This window comes from Lepus europaeus, chromosome 6, assembly GCF_033115175.1.
Source record: "Lepus europaeus isolate LE1 chromosome 6, mLepTim1.pri, whole genome shotgun sequence".
Lineage (NCBI taxonomy): Eukaryota > Metazoa > Chordata > Mammalia > Lagomorpha > Leporidae > Lepus > Lepus europaeus.
The window spans coordinates 125,977,478-125,997,307 of NC_084832.1; the positions used below are offsets into that span (position 1 = coordinate 125,977,478).

The following is a 19,830-nucleotide window of genomic DNA, read 5'->3' on the forward strand; positions in this document are numbered from 1 at the left end:
TGCCCATGAGGAAAATTATATTCTCACTTTAAAACTTTCTTTCCCTTTGGTCTGAAAGGGAGGTTTTTTCTACTTACTGTATACTTCGCTGATGGCGAAGTGAATCTAGCTATGAGATTATTATTTAAGTTCTTATTTTGGCTATGCTATTACAGAAAAATGTTAGCCATCTTTTTTATAAGGTCTAAAGATTAAATTGTGTGTCCTACAGATTCCTTTATAATAGAATTAGTTTCCTACCTTGAAGAGAATAGAGAAATGAAAGAACAAGTTGGGCTTAGAATAGAGAAATGAGGGAGCAAGTCCTAGATCGCTTGCTGACAATAGCAATATTACATGAATACTTAGCAAACCGTTTCAACCATTAGATAACAACTTAAGAAAACATTTACCAGAAGGTCCAATGCCTTCTATAAATTTTAAGAATCATGTATTTGAAAACACCTCTTAAATATCTAACATGGTGTAGTTTGTTTAGCCAGTAAACTTAAGCACAACCATCTAAAATGTTTAAAAACAGGTAACATTTAAAAATGCTGGTGCCACCCAGCCTTCCACATCCCTTATATTAATACATCCCTAAATGCTGTGCCATGCTCGCTCCCTGTTCTTCACTCTTTATAATTCCCTCTCCCTTTTCTCCTCAGAATTTTCTCTTCTAAACCCATGGCTATTCCGGTTAGGTGCTACTTTACGTTAACAGCTCTCCACCACCCACAGCAGTGTCCCCACACACAGGACACCTGGCCGTCCCCTTTCACAACTGTCCCCTGCCCTGTACTCTATTTCATCATTTTTTAAACAATGAGCTTTGTCCTATAACTCACAAGACACAGAAGAATCCAGACAGACGATGCTGAAGTAACCACAGAGCACAGGACCCAGGGGGATGTGCAATGCCCAGCTGACCTTGCACATGCCATGGGTCTGCCTCGGGTCAGCTAAGTGTTTTGCTTCACACTGTGGTCCAAGCTAAGAACACCTCTGGTTTTGGGATTCTTTACTGAAGAGGGAAAAGAAACACAGCAAATCCTTGTTTATCACTCCGAGCCTGAATGCTTTGTGTACAAATGACGCAAGCTGGTTCCACTCTCCTTTCCCTGGCCAGGCAAGGCACGTGGACAACACAGAAGAGGCCGGGGAAGTAAAATCCTTGCCCCTTGAGTGGCAGCAGACGCTCTGAACAACACACAACCAACCCGCTTGCCAAGAAGAGAAGACAGTTGTAATGAAATCTGGACGAAAACACCAGTGTTATTAATTTCTAGTTAGCTCATCTTTCCTGCCCGAGTGCTAAAACTATGCTGGTGCCAGATGATGTTCTGCTTCGTGTACTGGGAGTATTTAAAGGGTAACTCCACCTCACTGTGCGACTCAGTCATCTCCAGGCCTAGGCTCCCCTCATGCCACTGCTTCTACAATTTGCACATCTATGAAAACGCACAAAAACCAAACAATTCCCAAGCAAAGCCTCTGACCATGGGACCCAAGGTCAGACTTCCAGAATCAGCTCCAGCCACACGCTCCCCACCCCCCACCCCAGCTCCCCCTGCCCCGACCTGACAACTTCGCCTCTGCTGTGCGACACCTTAAGGCGCTGACCTGCACCATTCACTTTAATGAAGAACCCACTGCCTCCTTCAATCCCACTGAGGATCCACAGGCTACTTTTCAAAGGAGGCATGAACAAAACTGAAAAAGCAGGAGGGAACACACGTTGACCAGAAATCTAAGATCTGAGCCAAAAACGAAAGGTAGCAAAGCGACTACTTGGATAAAAATGCTGCGACATCTCTGCCATCAGTGATACATCATCCAAGAAAACAGACAGAACGGTTTCCAGCTGCATCCGTGGAGAACCAAGCCTGTGGCTACACGGTGGATGCAAATCGCACCTTGGCAAAAATTTAGGAAAGCAAGAGAGGGGGTGCGGAGGGAGATGCACGAGGCTGTCTGCTTAGAACTGTACCTATGGAAGGCATGAAACCCGCTCCCTTTAGTAAAAAAGGATAAAAAAGCCGAACCTGGACAACTTAATACGGGAGAGAGAGCCAAATTATGAAGAAATGTTCCAGTTTGCTGATGTGTACTTTTTGCAGCCCAAGTAACATCAGAGCCTGCAACAGAGACATCATTAAACCCAAGCTTCTGGACATGAAACAATCATAACCCAGAGGCATGTGGCGTCTGAGGTTATTTATGGAGAAGGGAAACTGACAGGCACACAATGTGCAGCTGCTGCTCGGGGAGGGACTAACCCGGCAGAATGCCTCTGTTCCACCAGGGACACAGGGACTCGCACACAATTCACAAAGTATGGTGGACTCAAATATTCTCCAGGGGCCACTCCACGCTTGCTCTATCAACGTGTGCTGGCAAAAATTACTTGTGATCCACACTGATAGGGATTTAGGAGAATGGCTGGAGGTGTTCCTACCCCTCATATGAACGACTGATCGAAAGACACCCTGAACATGGAGACCTTAAGAAACTGATGGAGTTTGTTAATGACAACATACCTGCTTATGTCTCTAACACCAAATGGATCTATCTCCTTAAAAATGAAATAAAGGAATTTACAAAGGGAACAGTCCTTTGCTTTTCTGTCTGGCAAAGGTTTGAAACACACTCGTTCTCACACCATCACCAGAGATGTGTGGCCTTCCTGCCATACCAAGGGGATACTCTGAGGAAAGTGCCGAATACATCTTAGAATAATTTTAAACAGTATTCCCACGTCGTAGGGCTATAGGCTTTAACACACCTGACGGACCATCAAAACACTTTAGTGGTAAAATTAGTAGCATGCAGCTCCAGTGCTAATTATAATTACATGGCTCTCATTTTGTTTATTTCATGGGTTCCTCTTCTAAGTATGGATGTGTAAGATGTTGCTAAAACGACCGGAATGCCACATCCTCTTATCTGAAACTGGGCTGATTTCAAACATATGGGTATGAGGCATGGCAGGCAGAGTGTTCGCAAAGCTCACAGAAAGCCCGTGCAATGAAAAAAACCTATGCACTTTTTTTATTTTTTGCACCAAAATAAACTTACCTTTTAATTCAATTTCCCATGAGCTTTTCTGGCATACGCTTGTATTTACAATCATTGACTGGATACCTGATGTTGTACAAAGCACCAGGACAGAGACAATGAAATGGACACTGTGGGAGAGGAGATACACCCAAACACAGAGCACTGTCACATGAGGTGGGACGGCCACCAGATCCACTGCACAAGTGCTGTGCTCAGGGGCTGTTGGTGACCCTGGCTACTGACCACCTTCTCCTTGGTCTGATGCCCATCAAAGATGACTCTCAGACCCATGAGATGCCAAGCAGTCACCCCGCAGTGACCACAGACAGAAGGCTGGGGCAGGGGCCAGACACAGCCTGGGATCAGAGGCGTGCCTGTCGGGAGTCTCCTGGTGGAGCCCATTCTTCCCTCTCCGGTACCTGCGTGCAGTCCAGGTCAGTTACTCGGGGCATCTTTCACGGAGAGGTTCAGCTCCCGCTACAGAGGCGAGCTGTGTTCTCAGGCTCCTGGGAGCTGCCCATGTGCAGAGGTGGCCTTGTCTCCTGGGACCCAGGACCAGCCCACGTCACTCAGCTGAGCCGCAGGTGGTGCTGGTGCTGCAGGATCCTTGTGAGGTCCTGATGCCTGTCGCTGAGCTTAGCGTCACCACAGGCTCCTGCAGGACCACTGTGCTAGAACTCGACCCCCAAGGGCTGGAAGTCCAGGGTGTGGAAAGGCTTCTTTCTGGGGGCTGATCAGAGACCATAACGAACAAGCAGCATATGATCTGCACAAAGCGATGGACAGAATTCAGGCAGGGATGAAGCAGGAGAGGGGGCATCAACTGCAGGCAGAGAGCACGGCATGAGGGGAGGCAGGGAGGCAGGAAATCCGAATGGTTACTCCAGCTACGGCAAGGGGTTCAGGCTGACTGCGTCTGCGGGGGGAGTGCAGAGCCTCCGGGGAACAGGCAGCGGCTGTCTCCCTGCAGCCTGCCGCCAAGTGTCTGCTGAATGAATACGGTGAACAACGCATTGCCGAATAGGGAATCCATCAGGCTATTTCAGTCGCTCTAATTACGGAGCTAAATGCTGCTTTACAGGAAACGAAGCATCCCCCGTTAGCACAACTTCACAACAGTCAGGAAGAGAGTATTTATGTTCTATCTTTACAGAGACAGGAGGGATGGAGGGAGATGAGTGGACACCAAGAATTAGGATTCTTTTTTTTTAAAAAAAATATTTATTTGAATAATAAATTCAAATAAATAATAAATATATAATAAATAAATAAATAAATAATAAATCAGAGTTACACAGAGAGAGGAGGAGAGGCAGAGAGAGAGAGGTCTTCCAGCCGATGGTTCACTCCCCAATTGGCTGCAATGGCTGGAGCAGTGCTGATCCGAAGCCAGGAACTTCCTCTGGGTCTCCCATGTGGGGTCAGGGGCCCAAGGACTTGGGCCATCTTTTGCTGCTTTCCCAGGCCATAGCAGGGAGCTGGATTGGAAGTGGAGCAGCCAGGACTAGAACCGGCGCCCACATGGGATGCTGGTGCTTCAGGCCAGGGTGTTAACCCGCTGCACCACAGCACTGGCCCCAAGAATTAGGATTCTAACGTATTTGTCTCTTAGGGAATGCTGCCTTTAATCTAGAGAGGGCGTTAGTGCAGGCCATTTTTGCTCAGGACAGGATGTCTTTGTAATTGTCTGAGTATGCTATGATTTAATCGTCACAGCAACCATGATTTCCAACAGGGCAGGGAGATGTGCCCATTTAGCAGGGTGGAGCGGGGCTCGGAGAGGCCAGGCTGCCCCACGGCTATCAGTGCAGGAAGTGATCCGAGCCACTGCAAGAGATCGTGCCTCCCTCTAGTACTCAATGGCTGTACCCCTGAGAGGGGGCCGAGGGCAGCTAACTCAAGGTTCTCACGTTCCTGCTGGGAAGGCAGCCAGGGTGCTTTCAGAGGCACTGGGGAGCCCTGCTCCGGGCTCTCCTCTGATCTCCGCACTAGGAGCTGGACGCCGTGCAGCACTTCTCTGCACTGTGGCCTCTGCTGACCCCTCAGGCCACCTCCGCAGCCCCACTCCCCGGCCGCCTCCACGGCCCCACTCCCTGACTTCCTGCAGGGCTGTTGCGCTGTGCATCCTCATGCCTTACTTTCCATTACGAACCTGTTCACATGAAGCTGGCTTTTCACTACTACATAACAGGGGTGATACAAAGCTACTGTTTTCTAGTTTTACTTACACTGGTTCTGCGTGGTGACGACTGGATTTATTTAGGATTTGTTGCAATAGACAAGAAACTGCACACGTCTATTACTGCTAAACAGATTTCATAACACAGTCATAATTCTGGACTAGTAACTGTCAGAGTTTTATTTTCTTTCCCTGCTGGAGAAAAACACAACCCTACTGGTCTGAAGCTGTCAACTAGTACATCCGGAAATATGTAATCCATTCACTCACTAACGAAGCTTGGCTGATGAAATTATACACTAGGTGCTTTTAATAGAAGCTCTTCTAAGTTTCTGAAATAGTAATTCCATTTAAAAAATATTCCTTTGTAATGAGTGCATTTAAAATGCAGTTTATATTATTTTTAGTTATTTACCATATACTTTACTACTTTGGGGTAGTTTCCTAGTAAAATGACTAATGACAGCAGCATAATGACTGATACTAATACATTATATTTTATAGCTCCTAGAAGATTGAAGTACTTTATTAGAGGGACTGGCACTGGGGTACAGCACGATAAGCCACTGCTTGTGACACTGGCAACCCGGACAGACTGCTGGTTCAAGTCCCAGCTACTCTGCTTCCAACTCAGCCTCCTGCTCACGGGCCTGGAAAGGCAGCCGATGGTGGCCCAAATGCTTGGGCCCCTGCCACCTATGTGGGAAACCAGGATGGAGTTCCTGGCTCCTGGCTTTGCCTGGCCCAGACCTGGCCACATGGGGAGAGAACCAGTGGGTGGAAGATCTCTCTTTGTCTCTTGCTCTTCCTTTCAAATAGATAAATAAATGAATGAAGCTTCTACAAAACACGTGCTTTATCACAGATCGTATTGCCTTTAGAGAAGTACTATGAAGTAGGCGGGATGAGAGGATACTGTTCTTTTTAATGCGAATGTGAAATAAGAGAGGTTAAAGCCATGTCCCTAACGTTTGTGACTGTGACGGTACTGAGTCTACACACACATTCCATCTGTGCCCATTCCCACGACCAGCGCGCTCAGGGACAGCAAGGACGAGCGCCTCCCGGACGGCCTACACACCAAGGATCACCAACCTCTCCTTAGTTTTCTGAATCTCACGGGTCCCTGGAAAAGCTCTGTAGGTAACACACGGCTCCATGAACCATTTACAGTGGTAGCCATTCACCCTGACTTCACGGTTTGCTGCTGTCCCCTCCGCTTTGGGAGTTCGCAGACGGCAGTGTGGCAAAGTAGCCAGTGTGCAGCGGTGGGGAGCTGCCGGGCAGGGTTGGAGAGACATCGGCCTACAAGGCAGGATACAGACCCCCAGCAGCTCCTGGGGCCGTGTCAGGTCTGTGGCAGGGGTCTCTGCTAGTGAGGCCCGAGTCTGAGCTCTCCCAGTGCAGGAAGCACGCACCGCAGTGCTCTGCACCCACCCCCCAGGAAGTCTTCACCCATGAAGACTGCTTCGGAGGCCTGGGTGAGCGCAGACCTGAACAACCCGCCGGCCACGCGCTCCTGCCCTACGTGGGGAGGGACTCACCTGCCCCAGGCTGCCTCGCTGGTGGATGCCTTATTGACAGGAAGGCAGGAGGAGTCGACGACAGTGGATCTGTTCATCTTGTAGCAGAAGCCGCAGTCTGGATCCAGCATGCACTCATCGCAGTAACTGGGAAAGAAACAGAGTCACGGTCACGTGTGCAGCACAGCAGGCGCCCATGCATGCTGTGTGCCGCCCTGCGTCTCCCACTCTATTTTGGGCCCTGGGACAAGTGCCTTTAACCAAGGCAAGTGGCAAGTGCTGAGCTGGGCCAGAGCTGGCAAACCCATCTCCTCCTTCATGCCCCTGACCTCCTACATCAACCCTGGAAGCACTGGAGACAGTGCAGGCTGCGACCTGAGGGCCTTGGGGTGATCGAGTTCAGCTGCTGTGGAGCAGAGTAACCTTGCTTTGCCACACCACTGTGATTTATTTTCAAATTACAGACTGGTGCCTCCTAACCTGACTGCAAAAATGTATCCAAAAAATTAAGTGTTCTTAATTGTCTCCTCTGTTTTAAAAAATTGTGTTGCTGGGTGTAAGATCTTGCAGTTAAGACACTAGTTAGAATACTCAATGTCCCAGAGCTGAGTGGTTGGATTCAACTCCCAGACCCTGGCTCCTGACTCCAGCTTCCTCCTAATTCAGAGTCTGGGAGGCAGCAGGTGATGGCTCAAGTGGTTGAGTTCCTGACCCCCACATGGGAGACTTAATGGAGCTCCCAGCTTCCAGCTCCGGCTTGGCCCGGCCTTGGTTATTACAGGCAGTTGGGGAATGAAACTGTGGATGGGAGCTCATTCTGTCTCTCTACTTCTCAAATACTCAATCAATCAAAAATCAACCAAATTGTGGAAATAGTTTTTCCTCTATCCTGAAATAGAAAATTCAAAACAAGAAAATAAAATCACGCCTAAAGCACAAAGTTAAACCAAAAATGCCACCACCCAAATATACCCACCTTAATACCTTGGTGGACATCTATACTTTTAGCAAATACACACCGAGTATTAACTGTGTTGTTATTCTTAGTTTAAAAGAAGCAGACATAGGAAAAAAAGGTTAACCTTGCTCCATGTTAACCTCATATTCTGGTTGGATCACAGAGCAATCAACCAACCCCAAGAAAACCTTTGAGAGGCACGAATCTTTAGAAGGCACGGCTGGCCAACCTGAGCCTGCAGCCTGTTTACACAGTCACACTTGTGACTACACAGTTCTGGAGCACTCCATATGCAGCAGGCATGGACAAAGCACCGGAGACAAAAAGGATGAACAAGCCCAGGTCCCTGCCCCACAGAAGATGCTAGGCAAGGCTGAGAAAGAGGTGCACAACACACAACAACACCTGCTTGATGGGAAGTAGGCGCGACCTCCCTGATGGATGCAGACCGGTTCTTTTTGCCTGCAGGAGCTGGGGTTAATTTCAGAGGTGGTACTGGCACTAAATTATAAAAGAAATTCTCCAGGCAGAGAGGAGGCGGGAAGCACATTTCAGAGAACTGCTCACTTTATTATTAAAGATCAGTCAGCACAGACTTATTAAATATCTACTACGTGCAAGGCATTACAGCACGGAGCATGAGAGGAGAAGCAGGTCATTCCAAAAAGACAGCTGACACAGCCCAGGAGGCCTACAAAGACAGGAAGGACAACGCTTATGACACCCCAAGATCCAACGTGAAAACACTGGGCTTGGTAGAAACACTTGGTGTTTGACCATTTTAATCTCCCCTCATGAACTTCCTGCCATCAGTCACCCCTGTTTTTGAAGGAGACACCAGCACTAGACAAACAGCAGAGGGGAGACTCTGCAAGCCCTCCTGGGAGGTCACTAACCTTCAGAACGGTGATTCGGCAAAGCAGACGGCAAACCGTCCACACCAGTGATAAGTACACTAAACACAACGCTGAAGGCCCTAGCAGTGAGCACCAGGAGCTGCTGGCGTTGGGAATGCCACCAGGCTAATGTGACAAGGAAGGCAGGTGTTTCTATTAGTATTTTGTCTGCATTTTTTCCCTCTGTGAGGTCCAATCTTAGACACCTAATCCTTCCACAGGCCTTCAGTGACAGTCATTTGGGGCTGAGCAACTCGCCCACCTCCAGAGACAGGGCTCTACACTTAACTTCTCTGAAAACAAGCAGTTCCTGTAGAAGTTCAAAAGCATAATGACACAGGCTAATAGTTACTGAGAACTTCCCTGTGTGCACTGCCCAACATCCGAACTGTTACTCACAATGGGCAGCCGGCTTCTGCACACAACCAAGCAACCAAGTCTGACCCCAGTGCCCCACTAAGCCAACTCGCCTCTGAAATGATCACCCCATAAGCTACTCTTCCAGGTGCCGGGGGAGACAAAGGTTTGGGAATAAACAAAACCAAAACTCTGACTTCCTGGAGCTGCTTTGCTTATCTGACCAGCTATGACCACAGGTTAACTGACCCCTCTACCCGCCTCTACTCAGTAGATCAGCTTTCTCCTTATCCAGTTTCTTGGCCATGGTCCATCATTGCAATGTCCTCAGTTTCCCTGCTTTGTATCCCACTCCTCCAGCAAGACCCCTAGTGCTACATGGGTACAAACATTGCCTTTTACATGCCCTCACTCACATGGCCTAATGTGGTTATAGCAATCACAGTGCAGGCAGATCAACAGCCAGCCTCAAACAGACCTTCAGCGAGTCGGACACTTTCCATCCTGTCCTCCAATCCATTGCACACCAGGACCATGTATGCAATCACCCCACATGCAAACCTCCAGCGCTCCGTTTTCCTGTCCTCTCTGCACGTGCCTCGGGCTCTGGCTCTAGAGGAAGAAGGCAGCAGGGAGGCGCTGCGTCTCCCAAGAACAGACACAGTTGTTGGTGCTTTCCCACACTCGGGTTACACAGCCAAGGTGGTTTCGCCTAAGGAAACTTCCAGACCTCGGCTCTCTTCCCCACCCATCTCAGAGCCTTTCGGTTTCTGTTCCTTGCTCTGCGTAAGCGCTTAGCATCTGCAAGTGGACATTTAAGTTGCTGATTTCAGACCATCCTGCTTGTCTAACGCAGGCACTTACGGCTGCACATTTCCCCGTGAGCGCTGAGTTAGCCGCGCCCTGTATTTGGTACGTTCTATCTTCCTTTGTAGTCATCTCAGACCTCTAAGCTCCCCTGTTTCTTCGCTGGTTATTCCTGAGTGTTAATTTTCAGTTACTTGCATCTTCTCTGAATTTGTTAATTATTTCTGATTTTCTTTGACCATCACTGAAGAACAGACTCCGATGACTTCAGTCCTTTAAGTCGACAAAGGTTTTCTATATGGCCTAGCCTGGAGCAGGCCCCTCACTGGCTTCAGAAGTGTGTGTGTCCTCTAGTCACTGGGTGGGATGCTCTACAGATGTTGCTCAGATCCACGGTTTTAGTCGACACACAATCTACTCCTGGTCTCGGATAGCTCTCCCCTGGCCTCGCTTCACCCACCTCCTGGAGACGGCTGTCACCCGCACATGTGACACAGGCCAGCAGTTCAGCCCCCTGCTTGTTGCTGTCACTCAAGTTGTACAGGCCCACTTGCTGACTCACTGTCTTCACGCTGCCGGAGTGAGCACAAAGTACGCGGTCTGCAAAGCTGAACCAGCTCCTCTCTGCCCCTTTGCAGGAGAAGTTTGCTAATGCCTGACCTAGCATGCGACCCCGCAGGCACACTTCCCACTCCTCTCTTGCGAGCTCCCACACTGCCTTCCTCTGAGAGCAGCAGCTCTTCCACGCAGGCCCCTTCTCTCTGGCTGTACTTCCAGCCCATGGACAGCTTCCTGATAAACCCCTGGGATGTCGCTCAATGCTTCCCCACTGGCCCTTCTCGATCAGCTGCCCTGCAAGGCATCCCGTTGGCTCTTCCTAGTTACCTCCTCTAGACTACGCCACACCGACGGAGCAGTCACACACACAGGCAACAAAGCTGGGGCACACTCGCAGCACTCAGCTGTAGCTGGATCCAGAGGCTGCGGCAAGCCTCACCTGCTCCTAACGGTAACCTGCCCTACTCCCATGCAGGATATCCCAAACACCCATAAGTTGCTTCAAATCTCCATCCTTATTCTGTTCCAGTCTCCTAGGAGACAACCTCTCCTTGGCTGGAGTCCAGAACATTCCGGTGCCTTTCTGCTCTGATGCGTGGTCATGAGAACTCCTGGGAGCTGCCTCCCTAGGAAGCAGGTGCTGTGACCCTCCTCCCAGGGGGTCCTGCCCGACCGCAGGACAGGCAGAGTTCTCCTCGTTTATCATTGGGTCGTCCCCATCCATCCATCAACCGCACTTCGCATGGCCATCCGCAGGGACACAGCAGGTCGCCTGGGCTTTGGGTCTGCCTTCTTGAAGGCTCCCACGTCACGGCTACCTCCGGGTGAATCAATCTGTCCTGCTTTTCTCTGCTTCATTGCTTTTTCTTACAGGGGTGTCAGCCACGACCCCAGAGACCGGCCAAGGGACTCTTACTCCCCTACTTTTTTTTTTTAAAGATTTATTTTATTTATTTGAAAGACAGAGTTACAGAGAGAGAGAGAGAGAGAGGTCTTCCATCTGCTGGTTCACTCCCCAGATGGCTGCAACAGCTGGAGCTGCATCGATCCGAAGCCAGGAGCCAGGAGCTTCCTCCAGGTCTCCCACGCAGGTCCAGGGGCCCAAGGACTTGGGCCATCTTCTACTGCCTTCCCAGGCCATAGCAGAGAGCTGGATCAGAAAAGGAGCAGCCAGGACTAAAATCAGTGCCCACATGGGATGCCAGCACTTCAGGCCAGGGCTTTAATCCACTGCGCCACAGTGCCAACCCCTCTCCCCTACTTCTTATTTCATGGCCAAATCTGACAGCGCTAGGCGGAGAGGTTCTTAGCTTCAACTCAGATGTGAGCAAGGCCACTCTGTCCCCACTTCTTTTCCTCTTTGCCTTGGAAAGGAGAAGTTCAAGGTCATCCTTGGGGCACAGCTTTGCAACTGAACCTCTCTAGGTACATTAACACCGTGTCTCACTGGTTATTCTCTTTTAAACACAGCCCATGGTCCATGTGCCAACAGAAGTTTTGCCTGTATTACAGACGTATGGAAATCCATCCTCCCCCTGCCTCTCTGCTGTTCTCCAGCCAGATCAGGGGTTCGCCCAGAGGCAGGAGCCATGGGGTCCTGTCTGGGAGCAGAGGCTGCCAGCCCTCACTTGAAACCAGAGGAGTGAGGCGAGATCCTATGAATCCTTCATCCTTGACCTAGATTTTTTTTCATCACATAGCACTGTTTATGGAAAAATTTCCCCAAATATAATTTCCACCTGGCATTTAGAAACTAACATAAAACCTTAAATATCCCAGGAATCAACTAATTGACCTTTTACAGAGAGCAAATATCACAACCACAGCTTTAACAAATGGCATTTAACAAAAGGAACTTCTCGTGGCGGATTATTTTCTACTCATAATTTGCTCTTTAAGGTTTTCACGAACATGACTTGATGAACTAGCATAAGGTTTACTAAATATAAAAGCTGATCATTTAAATACATTGGCACACGACACTGCATGTTAAACTGCTGCTTGGGACCCAAGCATCCCACATCAGAGTGCTGGCTCAGTTCTCAGCTGCTCTGCTTCTGATCCAGCTTCCTGCTATGGTGCCTGGGAAGGCAGCCAATGGCGGTCCAAGTGCTCACGTTCTTCTCATGTGGGAGACCAGGACGGAGTCCCTGGCTCCAGGCTTCGGCATGGCCCAGCCCTGGCTACTGTGGACATTTGAAGAATGAACCAGCAAGTAGAACACCTGTCCCTGTCCCTCTCCCTCTCTCTGTGTGTACGAGTGTGTGTGTGTCTCCCTTTCTGTCACTTTCCTTTCAAGACTACAAGAAAGAAAAAGACAGAAATGGATGCAATCTAATGCTAAATTCACTCAAACTTTAATAGTCTGGAAAGACACTGGCACGCTGCAGTATCTCATAAAAACTGACTTTGAATTGCTGATTTCAAGGGCAGAAATTACAGGTGTGCGCTACTTGAAGAGATTCTACATTTATAAAAGGAGTTGGCGAATGAATGAAATAACACAGGCATTCCTCCCTAACGATATAAACTGCTGAAGTCTCGGCCAAGCCCATGTGCAGAGAAACTGATGGGGAAGGCCTAGGGCATGGCTCTGGGCACCCATCTCACGAACTCAGAGTGCCCCCAAGCCTCTTCGTACACTGGTCTGCGTAACCCACAGTGAGGCCTGGGCGGTGAGGAAGGCCCTCCGGAGTCCATGGGGAGCAGCTCTGGCCAACAGCAAGGTGGACCCCACCGCTCCCCACCCCCATCCATCGATCCCACATTTACTGAATGAGTCACAGCTCCCCGGCTCCACCAACCAACGCACTACTGAGGGCCCACGAGCCTGCTTCTGCCCAATTATAGAAAAGGATTCTTCAGGGTGAGTGGGGTGAGGTGAAGAAATCAGTCATTCTTGGGATACAATAAGAAGAAAGGAGGGTTAATCGTTGAAAGTATTTTAAGCAGAGCCTGGTTTTTTAAAATTGCCTGAGGCTAAAGCTGCCATTTGCCAATCTGCAATCCACAACCCTGTGACCCACGGGTAATCTCTTGGTAACCCTGTCTCAGGGAGAGACGGCAGCTTCAAGGGCCCCCAGGGAAGTGCCACACAGTGAACCAGTGCCCGCACCACGTCACAGCCAGAGGACACTGGTGCTTACAGAGTGCTGGTGGGCAACAGCGCGCCCACAGGTCGCACGGCTGTTCAAGTTTGTGGACACTCGGTCCTGGAGAGATGGACACCGGTACTGTGCAGGCAACAGTCGGGGGGCTGCAGGCTGAGGGCACGGGGACTCTAACTGCAGACCGGGGAAAGCAGAATCCAGCAAGAATTACCATGGGGACCACATGGCCCTCTGCTTGAAGGATTCCTGAAGGAAGATTTAACTTTCTTTTTTTTTTTTTTTTTTTAAAGATCTATTTACAGCAGGTGCTGCGGCTCACCAGGCTAATCCTCCGCTTGCGGCACCAGCACCCTGGGTTTTAGTCCTGGTTGGGGCGCTGGATTCTGTCCCAGTTGCTCCTCTTCCAGGCCAGCTCTCTGCTGTGGCCCGGGAAGGCAGTGGAGAATGGCCCAAGTGCTTGGGCCCTGCACCCACATGGGAGACCAGGAGGAAGCACCTGGCTCCTAGCTTCAGATCAGCGAGATGCGCTGGCCGCAGCGGCCATTGGAGGGTGAACCAACGGAAGGAAGACCTTTCTCTCTGTCTCTCTCTCTCTCTCACTGTCTAATTCTGCCTGTCCAAAAAAAAAAAAAAAAAAAAATCGATTTACTTATATGAAAGGCAGAGTTACAGGAGTGGGGGGAACAGGGGAGGGGGAGAGAGATAGAGACAGAGACAAAGACAGAGAGAACCTTCGATCTGCTGGTTCATTCCCCAAATGGCCAGGGCCAGGGGTGGGTCAGGCCAAAGCCAAGAGCCAAGAGCCAAGAGCTCCAGCCGGGTCTCCCACATGGGTGCAGGGGCCCAAGCACTCTGGTGCCATCTTCTGCAGCCTTCCCAGGCACATGAGCAGGGAGCTGGATTGGAAGTGGAGCTGTTCGGGCCCATATGGGATGCCAGCACTGCAGGCAGTGGCTTAACCAACCGTGCCACAATGCCAGCCCCAAGATTTAACTTTTTAATCTCCGGCATTTCTTATGAGAAAGAGGAAACATAAGTGCTCTCATACTTCGAACAGAACTTGCTGTGACAACTTCAAATGTTTCCAACTGAAGTCAAGAAGAGCAGCTTGGACGGCCTCTGTCCTCAAGTGCTTGGGCACCCAGGGTCTCCCCTGAATGCGCCCTCTTTTCTCTGCTCTGAAAATCTTCTAAGACCCCATGCAGCGAGTTTAGAACATTCGTACCTCTACTCCTGTGTGAATTCTGGTCTCTAGGAAACGGTCCATTGGACTTGGTGAAGTACACCTCATCAAACCCAAGGAGACAGAGCCTGCAGAACAGGGTCTGAAACTGCCGGTCTCTGGTCTCCCTGATCTCAGAACACCCCCGGCTGTAGCTACAGGTGTCAGGGTGACCCGCTGCCAGCAGCTCCACTCCGTTCTCCCAGTCACTGCTCCCTCGCTCATTCCTTATGCACCGACTGAACCCCTGCTTAGTGCAGGAGCGCCACTCTGCATCCCCCAGAAGCTAGTCCAACCTCTCCCCCCTGCCCCCGGCCCCACCACCTTTAGCAGGTGATGTGGAATCCAGAAGACACTGCCCTGCTTGGAGCCCACTGAAGGACCAGATTCTGACCCTCATCCTCCACAGAGACTGTGTGTAGTGAACCCAGTAAAAGAAACCAACACCTTCGAAGAGATGAAACAAATGGCTGGGAATTCATTCTAAAGGCTGGGGGACTATGGGCACTCACTTCAAGGAGCAAACTCCCACTGCATGCAAGCTGCCCTGGGGAGACTGTGGTGACCTGCACACTCTTCAGTTCCAATCTTCACGTGCAGTTCCGTCACCACTCAGACCCCTGCAGCTTTGTCTTCTCTCCTTCCCTTCTGCAGTTTGTTGGGGATGATCGCTCTCACATGCCTATCCCGCCATGACCCAGACTCAGGCTCCAACCTCACAGGGCCATCACCATGACCCAGACTCTGAGGCTCTAAGACCTGGGTCTCCATTCCCTATTTCTCCTTCCCTGATGCCAGATCACTATTCCACCTGCCCATTTTGTGGCTGTCTCAAAGTCTCTCAAACTCAACACAGCAAAAGCTCAATCCTTTGATTTTTCTTCCAAGCCTGCCTGCTGTTCTTCTGTGCTGTGCCGTCTAGAAACCTGAGCACGGCCTTAGCCCACTCTCGGTTCAGGATACACCAACTCTATCAATTGCACCTCCGAAGTCCGAGGGTAGTTCAACAAATGCATGTAAATTCAATTAAAATGTAAGTTCACTCTGGTACAAAAATGTTGGTATCCATGCATATGAGCAATCTCCAAAGATCCAAAAAATTCTCTTTACCAAAATAAACTCACCTTTAATTTCCGCTACATGGATTTTTCTGAAGTGCCTTCCTACCTGCAGTTCCTCTACTGGCTACTCCGGTTCCTGCCATCTCTCCCGGGAGCTCTTTCAGAAGTCTTCTAAGGACTTCCCCTGCTTCCAGACCCCTCCTCTCCATCCTCCAAACCACAGAGAAGCCTGAATCAAGTGATAAATTGCTGCTTTCAACTCCCAAGTCTCAGATCCACACACAACTGTCCAGAACACTTTGGAACACGGTCCAGTTCCTCATCTCTTTCCATTAAGAAGTTGAGGCTAACAATCCATTTGATTCCTGAATTAGAGGCAAACGACATCTTTAACAGCTTTATTTATATTTTGTTTGTATTTATCTTTGCCAATAGACTAGAGGCAATCAGTCCAGTACTGAGTGAACAACCTGCTCTGGCACTATTAAATGGGACAAATTCACTATTAAATGGGACAAATCGGCTTTTTGTTTAAGTTTTAACACTTGTTGGGAGTTTTAGGCTGTAGTTTCTAGTAACTAGCTGTTTGAATTCTTGGGTTGGTTCCTCCACTTTGTTCAGGAAAGGACATCACTAAGCACACTCCTGCAGGAGAGGGGTGTGCCCCACCAAGCCTTCAGCCCCAAGGCAGCAAGGCTTCTCACACCCCACTCAAACGAGTGGGATCAACAGTTACAATCCACAACTCCAGCTCTGCAAAGTTGGAGACATGCAGATGCGTGTGTAGTCTTCCATGTGTATATGTGTGTTTGCAGTAACTCAATGTGTGTATAACATGTACACATTTGTGCATATGTGTATAAAGCAACTTAATAAAGGCATGCACATTTAGTTATTACATTTTCTTTCTTTCTTTTTTTTTTTTTGACAGGCAAAGCTATACAGTGAGAGAGAGAAACAGAGAGAAAGGTCTTCCTTTTTCCGTTGGTTCACCCCTCAAATGGCCTCAACGGTTGGCGCACTGTGCCAATCCAAAGCCAGGAGCCAGGTGCTTCTCCTGGTCTCCCATGCGGGTGCAGGGCCCAAGCACTTGGGCCATCCTCCACTGCCTTCCCAGGCCACAGCAGAGAGCTGGACTGGAAGAGGAGCAACCAGGACAGAATCCAGCGTCCCAACCAGGACTAGAACCCAGGGTACCAGTGCCGCAGGCACAGTATTTGCCTAGTGAGCCGTGGCGCCGGCCTATTTATTACATTTTCAATCCTGGCAAATTTGGGAGTAAAATCAGATTTGCGTACTGTTTGGTAATCAGCACACATGCTCACAATCCAATCAGTGTGCAACATGCTCCCCTCGCAGGAAAAAATAACCATTTATCTTCTCTGGTAATAGTATGCATTACGCACTGTTAAAGACAGAAGCACTGGGAGGAATACGGAGGACAACGTAATATTTAGGTTTACTAACAGAGTCAAGGAAGTCAGCAAGTATTCAGAGGTGTGGAAACGATTCTGAGGGTGAGTCTTGTCCCTGGGCTTCCCCGTGGTTCCCTCACAGCGAGCTGACCACACAGAAGGGCTGCACTAACAAGCGTGCGCTCGGCGCTGGTTCCATGAGGAGTGCTTCACGTTCCCCACTGTCCAGGTGAGAGCTCGGAGCAAGGCCACGGGGGAAACGCGGGGGAAACGCAGCGTAACGGGACTCAGACCCAAGATGCTGAACCACAGCATGCGGAATTTTCTAAAGCGGTTTATTTAAAGGGAAATTGGCTAAATAACTGGAAGGAAATAAGCTAAAAATAAATCTGGAAACAACACAGTAACTAGTTTCCACAGCAGTGCACCATGCACTTGACCTGCACGTTTCTGGTCACGTAGAGAATTCTGCACGAGCATTGCCTTCCACGGACGAGGAAACCCACGGTCAGGGAAGCAGAGACTCGCTCCTGTGCCTCCGAAGGGCCTCTGACCCCAAATCAGATATTTAAACTAACTGCTGTTAGCTGAAATTTAAAGATACACTATTGAAAAAATGACCATAATAAAGAAACTGACGATTGGAATCTTCTGTTTTCTTCTGGACAGCACAAGAGGCATGGGCTACACTCAGTAAAATGGAGGCAGAAAAGTCAACATTTAACATAGAAAAGTGCTGATGCTGTGGCAATGCTTCTTTTTTAAACTTAATTTTTAAAAGATAATACTAATAAAATTTGCCATTTTAGCGATTTTAAAGCTTCCAATTCCACAGATTCTCACACAGAGTTGCACAGCCAGCATCTCCATCCAGTTCCAGAACATTTTCATCACTAAAAATACACCCCGCACCGCCCAGCTTCACAACGCCCACCGCCCTCTGGCAACCACTTCCCTCCTGATGCCTTTCTGGATTTTCTTATTCTGGACATCTCACATAAACGGAATGACGCCACGTGTGCTCCTCCGTGTCGGCCTGTTTTCACCCAGCAAGCTGTAAAGTCCCACTCATGCTGAGAGGTCTGTACCAGCTCTCCAGTCCTTTATGTAGCTGTGTAATATTCCGTTGCAGAGTAGACTGCGTTCTGTTTATCCCCTCATCACTTGGCGGGGCATTTGGATTATTTCTACTATTTTGGCTGTTATGACTACTAATGCTGCTACGAACAAATGCTCAAGACTGGGTGGGTGAGACTTCGTGTGAACATATGTTTTCAACTCTCTTGGGTATACGCCTAGGAGTAGGAATGCTGGCCCATATGGTAACTCCGTATTTAACATTTTGAGAGATCGCCAAACTTTGATTCATTCACACGTTTTGATATTTGATCTTCAACCAATGGGACTGGTATAGAATAGTCATTTTTTCCTCCTAACTTAGTAGTAGAAACTGTCAAGCTAAGAATTTTATCAATTTCAATAGGTGTCATCAAAGATGTTTCTCAATGTATCAGTTACTTGCAATGATGATCTGATCAGGAGAAGGAAGAATCTCTACAGTCTTTGTAGAATGAACAAGAGGGGATCTTGTTCCCCATCCTAAACACTAAAGAAACCACTGTGGATAGAAATGGCGTTCTCACGCCTTCGCACACCAGCTACACCTCCCAGTGTCTGCCGTCTCCTGCCCTCTGGAAGTTAAGGCGGCCCAGGGATGAGCCAGGGCCACACAGTGGGTGCAGAGCAAACAACTGGGGGCCAGAGTATTTACTGCAGGCGCTCAGCTCTCCAGCCCTGCTATTACCTAGAGGAAAACTTGAAGATGTGCGGTAGGAGGAGCCACCTTAAACTGGCCTGGGCCCCTGGGACATGAGCAGTCACAGGTACTTTAAGATTTTTGTGGTTGTTATAATGCTAATTCCTATCCCATCTCAACTGCTATGCAGGCTGAACTTAACCGTGTGTCTGACACTCTGCTAATGAGCTACCTTATGCAAATCATCAAGCATTTTGTAATCACAGGAATACACGGTGGCTATTGTGCTGACACACGTTCCAATGTAGGTCACAGAGCCTTACCAAAAAGAGTAACTAATAAAACGAAATAAAATAGTTTTTCTAGGGGCAGAAGGGGTTCAACGTTGTCATTTGAAAACTCTTTCATCTAAGCCTTATTTTACATCTTCATGATCACAGCAACACTGCTGAGTCCCTAGACAGCTGTGTAACACACAGTCCTCTTCCAAACACAGCGGCCCAGTCCTGCCAGCCTGGTCGGGGTGCTGGTTTCCACACAGCGCAGCTAATAGGAGCTCTCCCACTGAGCGACTGCAAGTTGGTATTTCGAGGCACAGGGAAGTTAAACAGTCTTCTGTCAACCTCAGGGTTGGGGATCCTGGTGACAACTGTGCCAAGTTGAAGCACTGCACCGGCAGATACTCGTGCCGTTACTAAATGTGATAGGATCCTTGCATACCCGGACATCCTTACTGTAAATAGTCCCTGTTTTTGCTGAGGGAATCTTTTCGGGGCCAGCGTTGTGGTACAGCTGATGAAACCACCACCTGCAACGTCAGCATCCCATGTGTGCTGGTTCAACTCCTGGCTGCTCCACAGCCCTGCAAATGAGCCTGGGAAAAAGTGGAAAACGGCCCCAAGTCCTCTGGCCCCTGCACCCATGTGGGAGACCCACAGGAAACTCCTGG

The 19,830-nt window shown here is 49.2% G+C and overlaps 1 protein-coding gene across 1 annotated transcript in view; it reads right to left on the minus strand.

The window, feature by feature from the left end:
- The window catches only part of SLC2A13 (solute carrier family 2 member 13), a 333,838-nt gene that overhangs the window by 41,335 nt on the left and 272,673 nt on the right, over positions 1-19,830 (minus strand). Inside the window, exon 7 of the mRNA XM_062195072.1 lies at positions 6,763-6,888. Coding sequence (XP_062051056.1) covers positions 6,763-6,888 — 126 coding nt within the window. The remainder of the gene's footprint in view (positions 1-6,762; positions 6,889-19,830) is intronic.